Here is a 12,483-nt window from a genome sequence, read left to right as displayed (position 1 = left end):
CAAACATGTTACAAATCATTGGATTACTTCACTGAATAATTCTAATGCAGACATTATATGAATAAAAATTAATAATTTATATCAGTAAAGGACAAATGATCTCTGAAAACTAGCAATAAAATGACAAATTAACATAAAATCTGTTAAAAAAATGCCAAATCTGGTAAAGCATAAAAAAGAAAACAGAGTATATCTATATATCAAAGTATAGCTATTTAAATCTGTCTATGGACTCTTACTGAAATGTTGGCACTCAAAATGCTAAGTGTCAACATGGAGATAGAAAAGACTGCAATTGCAGGAGAAGAGCGAATCTAGAAGATCACTCTTCTTAAAACTTCTTTTTACAGGGGGCCAAGCCTCACTGCATCCACCATGTGGGAGGAAAGCCCCACACACCTCCCAAACTTATATATACGAACACAGAGATAGCCATACCTCAGAAAAAAGGGAATATTCTGAGAAATGGCATCTCAGACTTACTATATAGAAGTCTGATCCTTTGGCAATTTACTCACAAGTCCCAGCATTTCAAATGTTTGCCCTACTTATGTGCATCTCTAGCTGTATCTATATCTATATTTATATATACAGACACACACACACACACACACACACACACACACACACACACACACACACACACACACACACACGTGTGTGTATCTATATCTATATATCTATAGCTGTATATACATATATGTACATACAGATATAGATATATAGATATGCACACAAACCTTAATAAATTATACTAATATTATAATGCTCACCATAGTATGTACTTTTAAATATGACTTCTTGTGCTTCACTGTCAAAGATTTCATTATAACTACATGTCTCTTGAGGTATACTTCCATCACAGGCATTGCTACATTAGCATTTACCACATTAGTAGGGAAACTAACACTTAATTCAGCTAGCATTCCTTTATGGCATTTTTTTTTCACTTTCATCATATTAAACATTACAGTAAAAAGAAATATTTGAGAAGTATATTTCACTTTAGCTTCTAACCTCTGTGCTGTATCCATTCCATAATATCATGCTGTTGTTTATGAATAAATCATAACCTGCAGGAAGGCGGGAATCATAATAGCCCACTTGAACATATTTTGTCATTCTATTGTCACTGGATACTTGAAAATTTAGTATGTCGTAAACTGCAGGAGAATCTCCATTTTTGTCAAAATATACTGTCTCACCAGAACTATCTTTGAAATACACATTCTTTACATAATGTAGAATCTGTGGAGTAAGAAAAATGCATTCAGACACATCTTGTTCTACAGACAAAAATCAGGCAGCTTGATGCTTAACTTTTTTTCAAAATAATATATAGCCCACGCTTTTTTACTCTAACCATTAGTTAGTTAAAACTGGGTAGCTTGTGTTTTATTTATTTCACTGTTAAATTATACTCCTAAATCACTTTATTTAAAATTTTCTTTCAAATTGCAAATGTTGCTTTAATTCACTGCATGGTCCATTAGCCGCAACTCAGTAAAAAGATAGGTTAGTGCAGATTGATTTGAGATAGTGAATTATGCAAAGATGTGATAGCAATATGTCTGAGCTATACTGTATGTAAATGTAAAGGACATAGTTATCATCAAAATGGATGTTTCTGCAAACCAGCTCTGTTTTGTGCTCACTCAGCAATTTAACAGTTTAGATGGCTTTTCCAGTATGTTGGGTTGCTTACTGTAGTCTGCTTATAATAAGCCTGCAAGTTTTTCATGTACATGATTAGTGCTGCAAGTGAAATGCTGGACGGTACCTTCCTGGGAAGGGAGGTTCTGCAGTGGGAAAATATTCAGTTTCCAAACATGCTTTGCAACATTGACTTTAAAGATGAGTATAACAAATAATTATAGGGGGGTTATGGGAGATGCATTGCATGGAGCCTGCCCGCTCCCTATGTCCGTTGGAGCATTACAGCCCATGAGATGTTCTTCCCCCGACGAGACTCCAGCCTGCCGACATTGCAGTCCCAGTCCCATCCCTTCCCAGCGACAGTCTATGCAGTTACAACTGCACAGACTTCTGGGATCTCTGCTCTTGAATGTTTCCTAATCCGGTCTGCTGCTGAGACAGTCTGCGCATGCTCCAGACTGTCTCAGCAGCAGTCCGGATATCGGAAATGCTGCTAGTGCGCATGCGCGGGTCCACTATTTGCGATCGTTTTTTTATTTTATTTTCTTCTTTTCTATTTTCTTCTTTTCTATTTTCTTTTCTTTTTTACAGCTGGGGGGGTTGCAGTCCGGCAGTCCAACAGCACGGGCCGCCCCTGACAATAAGCACATAAGTATCCTTTTGCAATGTCTATATGCATAAACTACTCACCAGGCTAAAAGACCTTTGATAAAATTGCTTAATATTGAGTGTAACAACATGAACTTGTATTGAATTAATGTTAAATTAGCAAGTTTATTACTATAATTAGTTTATTGGTTCTTTCTGGTGGCAGAAGGAGGTTTCCAGGCTAGTTGTTTTGTATTGAACTTTAAATACTCAGTAGGAAGTCCACCCCGACATTATCATAAAACTGAACACAATGCTGTTATAGTTACCCCTGCCCTCAGAGCCATTCCTGTTGACATAATGGACCTGTAATTCCCCACTACTTCAATAGCCAGCCTGATTGAGATGGGCATCTTGAAACAATGTGATAATTGCCTCATACTGTCTGACGATCAACTATTACTTGAACAGCATAACACAAAAATCTTACATACAGTAAAGTCAGACACCAAAAATGACAGTAGTACACCACACATTATACCTTTCCAAGGTCATCACAATACACATAATCCATCATATGCTGAAGTTCTAAATATTAACTTGTCCAAACCTCAAAAACCTCCAAAACACAAAACCAGCACAAAGCACACAAGCAAGTTAAGCCTACTTTCTCTCATAGCACAAGGAGTCTCAAAGTCATAGATGCTGAGTCCATAAGGTGGGCATCTATCCAGCCAAATATTTGTTTTATAGGTGACTCCATTGTAAGACATACAGATGTACCTCTTAGGCTGAGCAAGGAAAGAGTGATGGTAAGCTGCTTGTCTGGTGCCAGGATCCATCATGTCATGCATGCACTCAAGTTCTTGCGCAAGTACCAGTATGACTCTTTCATGGTTCATGCTGATATCAATGATTTGAGGTGTACCTCCCTGGACTAAATGAAGAGAGACATGATGGAGCTCTGAGACTATGTGTCCAACACAAGTATGAACCTAGCACTGAGAAATATTCTACCTTCTCCAAAGATGATGCCACAATATAAGCAAAAAATAATTGGCTTCAGTAATTGGCTTAGTTGTTGGTGTCATTGAAAGGGGGTCCAATATCAGCCTTTGAGGATATGATCGATAGACCACACTGCTTCACCAGACATGCATCTGTCCCCTCTAGTGTTCTGAATATTGACAAAGATATTGTCCACCCCCATAGTGCCTTTTTAAGGCAACGCCAACCTGATAAACATGGCAAGATAATGAAGCATCAAAGGAAAAATTGATGGTGCGACTGATCAATGCTTGGAGCGTAAACAAGAAAGTCCACTTCCTAAAAGCCTTTCTCACCCTACAGAGCACTGACATCTGTGTAGTGACTGAGACATGGTTTAAAATAGTGGAAAGCACTCCATCTGGCAAGGTTATAATTATATGTTTAGACCAGCTACTATGCAGGAGGAAAAAAAAAGTAGACGTGCCTCAGTCTATTCCAGAAGAGACTCATCTTAAGGTTGGTAAAGTAGCATGACTGACTAGAGCTTCTTCACAGCCAAATAACCATCAGAAAGGTCCCGTACCATACATTAGCTACTTGGAGAACTCTGTTTATGACACATGAAAGCTACAACACCTATCTACAGGAACTAACATCACTCAGTATTACACCCGGTACCATTTTCCTAGGTGATCTAAACTATCCAACTATAGAATAGGAAACCTACACCACCACTAGTGCACAATCACAGAGATTTCTGGACTTTGTCAATGCAAATGCCCTGGAAAAATTACTCAGAGTACCCACTAGGAGAAATAACATCTTGGATCTTGTCCCTGCTAATATGAGAGCATCCTGCACCATCTCTTCATTATCTTCATCACCTGTTAACTCTGACCATAAAGCAGTCTCCTTCAAAATAAAATTAAAACCAGAGATCCCTTCCACCCAAGTTATCTATAGACATTTCTTTAAGACAAACTACCTACTTCTAAGTGATACATTGGCAATCTTTAAATCCCCAACAAACCCAGTTAAATCCACTGCATACACAGAAATGTACACCACCACACTATACCAGCATGTAAACAGCTGCACAGATGCAGCTGTGTCCTACACAAACATGCACAGGGCAAAACCGTAGAAACAAACCCACATGGAACCATAGTATCAACAAGCTTTATAATAAAAGGAAAATAAATTTGACCAAAAGTAAAAAGAGTATCTCCCTGAACATTAGAGCCCTTGTCATTCAAATAAAAAGCAACTCAGTAGCTTAATACAATCTACCAAATCCAGGTGTGAGGCTAAAATAGCTACCAAGACAAAGACAGTCACATTTTTTTAGTCATGTGTGTAATATGAAAAGCACAACACAGCAATGCGCTGAGCTGATTGTGCATGATGTTACCTTCACTAATGCTGACGGTATAGTTATCCTACTGGCCAGTAAATGCAGCTCTAATTTTACCACTGTCTCCCCTCCATCTGTCCCTCAAGATTTTATTGTTTGATGGGTTACGACAATTTCTATGGATGCAGCTTAGCATGAAGCATGATGTAGCCACACCCCTAACAACTTTGCTCAATCTAAGCCTCCACACAGGTTTTGTACCATGTGAATGGACAACAGCTATAATCATTCCCATACATAAGGGAGGACTATCCATAAGCTCAGGCAATTACAGAGCCATAAGTCTGGCAAACCTCATCTGAATTTATGTGATGTAGACATCCTACAGAAAGGCCTCACTGAGACCAATGACTGGTGTTGAAACCATGGCCTTAAGCTTAATGCCAAAAAATGCAATGTCATCTCCTTTGGGAAAAACTCAGTTCCCACTAACTACTACATTGATGGGAGCCCACTGAACACTGAAAGTGTTATAGGAGATATGGGGACACAGGTTGACAGCAATCTCTCCTTCGATCACCACATTGTCACTGTGGTCAGAAAGTCCTTCTATGTGGCACATCTCATTACCAAGGGTTTTGCATCCAGGAAGAAAGAGGTCATTACCTCTCTCTCTAGTCTTCCCTCATTAGACCAATCATCGAGTATAATGCCATATTTGGCATGTACCTCACTAGATACCTACAATAGCTGGAAAGGCCACAAAAGTACCTTACAAAGAGGATCCTAGGCCTTAAACACATGTTGTACATGGACAGACTCAAAAAACTCCAGCTATTCTCTATCTCATATCGTCTACTAAGAGGCAATCTCCGCTTGACTTACAAAGCCATGTCTGACCCAGCTCTGTTAGAAATGATAAATCTAAAGAAATCCCAATCCCTCTGCACCACACTCTCCAGAGACCTCAACCTCATTACCACATTCAACAGAACATGCTGGAGGGACAGGTTCATAACCCAGGGACTGCCCATGCTCTGGAATAGACTTCCCATACATGTCAAGCACAGCACCTCACTGGCCCTCTTCAAGAGAAATCTTGATGAGTGGATGGGAAATAGAAAGTTCACCCCGGGGATCACTACAGTGGCTCTACTTGATAGAGACACTGGGAACTAACATCGGGCTGCACAGTACCAGGGCACTTCTATGGGCTAGGGTTATAAAGGCTCCAGGGCCATTAGCCTAGTACACACCTATAAACCTATGAACCTATGAAAGCCATTTAAAGCCTTATCATGGAACTAATCATTCAGGACATACCGAGCATCCAAATTCTGAACCCATCTCTTTTTGGATTTGTCAATGACAAGTGTGCTTACTTGACCTGATGGATTTTTTGAAAAGGTCACAAAAGAAGTGGATTAAAGCAAAATGGTACATACCACATAATTCAACCTGGCCAAAGCTTTTGACACAATTCCTCACTCAGGCAAGTAGAAAAGCTAAATAAACTGGAAATAAGCCCCATGTCACCCGTTGGATTGCTAATTGATTCACAGACTGAATACAGTAAGTCAAAATAGGGGAAGTTACCTCAACTAAAAGACTAGTCACTAGTGGAGTACTCTGTGGTTCTGCATTGGGACATCTCTTGTTTGGCATCTATTTGTCTGAAGTAAAAGCCAATGCCAAAGGGCTCTGGCTGACTTGAGTCTGCAAATGACTGCAAGCTAGGAACAGTCATTAAATCCCCAAATGACCTAGCCATCCTGCAAGAATGTTTGTCCCAAATAAATAAATGGTGTCAAATTCATTGACTTTAACTAAATGCCAAAAAATGCATTATTGTATTCCTTGGGAAAGCTCCTACCCCAGTAAACTACCACAATGACAATATGCCCCTAAGAGTCAGCCCAGTTGTTCAGGATTTGGAAACTTAATTGCAGAGTGACCTAACTTTTAACCAACATGCGCCCATTGTTGTAAAAAAAGGTCCTTCTATATTGTCCAGCTTATAAACAAAGTGGTTGTGTCTAGATATAGAGATGCAATTGCCCCCCTTTACTCAGACATCCTTAGGTCAGTCATTTAATATAATGTTCCCTATGAAATGTACCTGCCAGACACATGCAAAAACTTGAATGACCTCAGTGATAACTTACTAAAAGGATACAAGACCTAAACGACATGCTCTGCCACCATACTCAGCATCCTACAGACTGCTAAGAGGTGACATGTCTGGCATACAAGGCATCCTGCGACCTAATACTGATGGATTTACTGCATATCAGCAAGTCAAATGGCATCAGAATTATATTACTTGGACTAGGAATCTAAACATTTTCTGTAATATTAATGGAATGCTTTAGAGGGTCAAGTATATCTCACAGAGGATACCACTGCTCTGAAATGGACTCCCCATCCACAATAATCAGAGTTCATCCCTCTTCTTATTCAAATACAACTTGAATCCAAGGATGGGAAACAGAAAATGTGCCCCAGGACTGACTCCTGTACTGCTAATGGACAGAGGCAGCTCCTAAGTGCTTTATCCCATGCAGTAGTCCCCTCAAATTATCTATGGTATGTTCACAGTTATTCTCATTAGGAGTAATATATAACTATTGACCACAGGATTGGTAAGGCCAATCTTTAACCAAATGGAATAGGTTAATTCAAGCATAAAAAAGGAAAGTTGGCTAAGCTTAAACTGGCCCACAAGGACAAAATAAATGTTGTTTAGTAGAGGCGGTATGTGGTTTCTGTTTGCAGATACAATGCCTTTGTTTCAGATTGCCTTAAGGCCCTTGCTGAAGTCTAAATGATTAAAAATAAAATGATAAAAAGTAAAAGACAATCCTGTTTTTTGCATCTGATTAAGAAAACGCATGAAATATTTTTCAGCATCTAGAGTTTAGTTGTAAAGTCAAGTTAAATAATAAGAATAGAATTAGGGCAAATAAGTTTCAATAATGTTTGAAATAGAACACACTCCTGTAAATTCATTAATGGGACTAGTGACTCCTATACAGTTCATGCTGGAAAGGTCCTGTCCAAAGGCATGGTATTCTGCAATTCAGAGACATCTTAGCTGCCATCAGGCAGGACCACATTACTGGCTAATGTACATGTCTTTGAGTCACATTTAGCAACACAATGTGTAGAACATTGCTGATCTGCACATCACAGTAGCAAAAGCACATACACATCACAGTCACTGTACCCTGACCTGTTTGCCCTTATGTGGCTCACCCCACCCTGATCCATGGTATTGCTGAAGTGCAATTGTGGCAAGTATCTAGTATGCCCTGGTGGCTAGTATATTACATCATCCCCAATCACTATAATACTGTAAGTGCCATTATGTTATTATTCATGTTTCTCCCCAGCTAACCCCCCCCCCCCGCATTCATCATAGTAATGCTACCAGGGCCATTGAAGCACTTACATTTAGAGCAATCCATGGCATCTAGTGTTTCTCCTACCCCCTGATCCCCATACTGATGTTGTTGCCATTAAGGCACTTACATTGAATATGTCTCTTGTGTCTACTGGCTCCTCCCCATTGCTCAACCCCCATGGCCATGGTAGGCAGCTGAATACAGACTTTTGGATGTGTTTAACAATGTGACATGATAGGGACAGTCATGCTGATTTACATGGCAGAGTGATTTTTTGAATCACTCTGTATATCCCTGGAATTCAATAAACTCTGTGTAGGCTTTGCGCAAAGCCTACATGGAGTTTACATGTTTGCACAATGGTGCATGGTGTGCAGCACTGCTCCATGAATATTAATGATGTACAGGATGCATAAGTTGGGTTTTGTGGTTGGCAATGCTTTTGCAGGATAGGAAACCATGTAAGCAAAAGCAGATACAATTTTGTTGAATGCAGGGAACCTACTGTCTCTGGATTTGCGCTGAATGCCACAATGACCACCAGAGCTTCACAGATAGCTGTGAATCATACTTCTCAGCCTCTAATAGCAAGTGATCTGGACAAAGCAATCAACAAAAGGGGGGACAAAGGGTCAAATATAGGGACACTTTTTAAATATTGCTGTTACAAACTTAGAAAATTGATAGAATAGCATGTTTAGAATTAGCATGAATTTTCATGTCACTCTGCAGCTGGATGGAGTGCCTGATGTCTGCATCTCCTTTGAGTGTTTCATACAATGAGGGAGAGGAGCCTCTCCAGCTGGTGTAGGCATGTACTGATAGTGCAGAGCTCAACCCTATGCACCAACTTTGGCAATTCAGAGCAGGTGACAAAATCACCACCACATCCTCCACTGCTCCCGGAGGGTACCACTGGACCAGCCTCCAGGGCAGGACTATCTGAGGGGGCAGGTATTGCAGGGGCAGCAGAGGTGGTGCTGCCAAATTGACTCCCAGATGTGCTGGACAATGGTGCTGGAGCCAGTGTAGCGGGGGCACGTGGATCCTGTGAAGCAGGCCTACCCCGCTGTGCTGTAGAGCAGTGATGTAGTACACATACATGGCATGGACACAATTTGATGGCACATATTAAAAAAAAATACATAAGTAAATAAATAAAATAAAACAATAGAAGAGAAGGGCTGGGGTGAGAGGAAAAAAAAAGAGATAAAATCAGTACTTTCATATATGACATAAAATGCATTGATACAATTAATTGACTCTATTATTATAAATTTTACTTTTAAGACTACCAACTTCTAATAGATAAGTTTTACTTTTAATTCTGAAACAACTCTGACCCAAAGAAAACCACCGACTGTGGCACACAAATAGCAAAGCAAGATTTTTGTCTTTATTCTAGCGCTTCAGTGTCTCCACCTTCAAGGAATAACAAACAACAAAAATAATTCACACATTTTTATACCCCACATAATTAATTACAATCACTTAATAATTGAACAATGGATCTTCCCTTAAAGTAAACACGTCCAATTCAATTCATTACTTAAACCATTGGGCACCAACGTTTTATATTTTAAAATATAAATACTTTCCTTATACAATAACTTGTGGTTCAATATATTTTCATCACTATATAAACATTCCACTCTTTCTAAAATTGTGCCTTGTAATAAAGTAGCATCACTGTTATGTAACATTTTAAAATGCATGGTAATTACTTTATCTTTTAAGACTACCAGCTCCTACCAGATGCACACTTTACTACAGACTGCAGCAAGTACTCCCTTACATGTGCATATATTGCACATATGAATGTTCTAGTTACAGAGATTACACTTTACAGCAGGACATGTGTGCCACTGGTATAGAGCTTTAACTTTAAATCTTTAAATTAAACATACTTGAAGATTTAACAGTATTGTATAGTTGGCAAGTGTGGTCTTTGAGCCCACAACTTCCAACTAAAGTCTAATATTGGACTCTTGGTGTGTGCTACAGACTAATGCATACATACTTGCTTTTCAACTTGAGATATGCATGCTCAATTTGATACAGTTCTAAACAAATACCAAGAAAGCTATCATTAACTTTTAATGCTAGAATAACAGTACTATTCTGCTGCATGCATACCACATGCTTCCTTATCCTCACCAGTCTAGACCCATAGATTTGGACATTACCTCACAGTCCCTGGCAGCTGTGGAAAAACAGAACAGAACATATTACAATTGTAAATACTAGTATTGCTTGTATTCAACTTTTAAGTCTTAGAAGTACTCTCTGCAGTTTATACTTACACAGGAGTGGGATGACCTCAGCCCTAAATTCCCCAATCCAGTGGTCAACGGTATTCCTCTTCCTCCTCCAAATTTCATTGTAGTGATGCACACATTATTCACCAGTGTGAGGGACACCAGTGGGACTGCTTACAGCCCAGGCTAAACTATCCCAAGATTCTGACTTATACTGGGAGCCAGAATAGTGCCCCTCCAACAGCCTGGCACTGTAGTTCTAAAACTAAAACTCTTGGACTCCTGGACACCCCGTCTCTGAACCCTAAATCTCACACCTTCCCCACAAATACCTGCTATGTCTGCCACAGATCAAGAGAAATGGAGAATAATGCTTCTCCACCATTTCCAGTCATTTATTTTGCTGGGAGTGTGTGCACATTAAAAATGTTGCACTATGCTTACCATTGTGCAAGCACGGTACTCAGCAGTGCACATTGCCCAGCATCGGTTTGCATGATGGTAAGTGGAGTACAACAATGGCAAGCAAAGCAAATACAAGGTTCTTGGGTGTACAGGCAGTTGTGTACACGTGTTAGACAAATGTGAAGGTCATGGCAGTCCATACAGCAGAAATATACTTACAGGAATATAGTACACAATATACCTGCAGTCATAAACTTTAGAATAAACGTGATAATACATTGATAAAAGAATACATAACTGATGCAATACTAGTGTCTCAGCCATACATATAATTAATATCAGCTACACCATGTCAGGTATTATAAGTGAGAGTGACTATAATGGGAATTGGAAGAGCCGTAAAACTGAATGGAATATGCTGTATTCCAATCCAGAATCATGTGTATGGCAGTCCTAAACTGATACCTGCTGGTATATGAAGTTTGAGAAAACATCTGTCTATGTTGTCAATGTCACAACAGTAAATCAAAGGTTGCACACCCTGTATTAAAACCCATGACTATCTGTACTCCAGCCCTACACATACAGCTGCTGTCACTCAAATAGTTACATGACGGTCCCTATTTTAATAAGCATTCTTAAGGTCTATCTGTTAACCACCTCACAATGTTGCTTAGTGGGTTTGCAGGATACCTAATTGTATTAATTGAATACATCTGGTTTCTGTCTGGGTCCTGCCTGGCCAGTTTGTGTTAAGTGGCACATCACAAAAACAGTGCCCCCCCAAAAAAAATGCACAAGGAAAAAAAAAGAAAATGAAGAGGTACTTGAAATAGGCAAAAAAAGAAGAAGTAAGTAGCGTCACCAAAGGCAGAGCACATCAAAATGCAAAACTCCAAAAACAAATGGTTCTGCCACCACTTCCACTTAAAAACACTTGAAACTTGAAAACTTTAATAAAATATACAATGATAAGATAAAATAAAATAAACACACTGGCTCATAAACCGGATAAGCACTTTTGGTATAATAACTTTTTCAAATCCTAAATGTTTACCAGTGAAACTTCCTCTTAAATACATGACCCTCTGATGCAACCAGTGGTTTCAGGAAAAGGATGGATTACTGACCCCCCTTCTATTTTTATAGAAGGGGAGTTAAAGAAATTGCTACCTCATGCACCTGCAGTGATCAAGGATCCGGCTGAGTTCTTAAGTAGACTTTACAAGAAACTGCAACAGATGAATACATGTAAGAATTTATTATTGGTAACTGTGGACGTGAACAGTTTGTTCAAGTCCATACCCAATGATTTGGGGATCGAAGCAATCAGAGACATTGGTGTGAAGCACAAAGCAACCAGTAATATCCATTTACTATGTAGTCTCTCGGAATTGGTCTTATATAACAATATGTTTCTGTATTGTAGTACTTACTACTGGCAGAAGTCGGGGTAGCATTAGGAACTCCATGCGCAAATAGTTATGCCATTCTGATCCTGGCAAGATGGGAAGAGCTATGGAAAGTGGATATTAACAACAAATGGAATAGAAACTATAATTGATTTGTGGATGATGTCTTTCTCTTATGGGATGGCGATTTAACCTCCTTGGAACATTTTCTACAATTTTTGACCAACACAGCTTCATTTTTGAAGTTTGAAGTGACATCTTCTAGTGCGGAGATAGAATTCTTGGATGTTAAGTTAATGTTAGATGACACAGGAAGCATCAATACTTGAATGTATAGGAAACCTGTATGGTACAATCATTTACTACACAATACTAGCATGCATCCCAGGCATGTTCTTGACAACATAGTGACTAAC

At 39.3% G+C, this 12,483-nt stretch overlaps 1 protein-coding gene across 1 annotated transcript in view; it reads right to left on the bottom strand.

Moving 5' to 3' along the window:
* LOC122801267 (extracellular calcium-sensing receptor-like) overlaps positions 1 to 12,483 on the bottom strand; it is a 124,439-nt gene that overhangs the window by 38,743 nt on the left and 73,213 nt on the right. The window contains exon 3 of the mRNA XM_044070817.1: positions 1,018 to 1,248. Within this exon, the coding sequence (XP_043926752.1) occupies positions 1,018 to 1,248 (231 nt within the window). The remainder of the gene's footprint in view (positions 1 to 1,017; positions 1,249 to 12,483) is intronic.

The sequence above is a fragment of the Protopterus annectens genome, chromosome 4.part1 (genome assembly GCF_019279795.1).
Source record: "Protopterus annectens isolate FY-2018-M chromosome 4.part1, PAN1.0, whole genome shotgun sequence".
Lineage (NCBI taxonomy): Eukaryota > Metazoa > Chordata > Ceratodontiformes > Protopteridae > Protopterus > Protopterus annectens.
The sequence above is the reverse complement of the archived record's forward strand: the minus strand, read 5'-3'. Positions and strand labels throughout refer to the sequence as shown.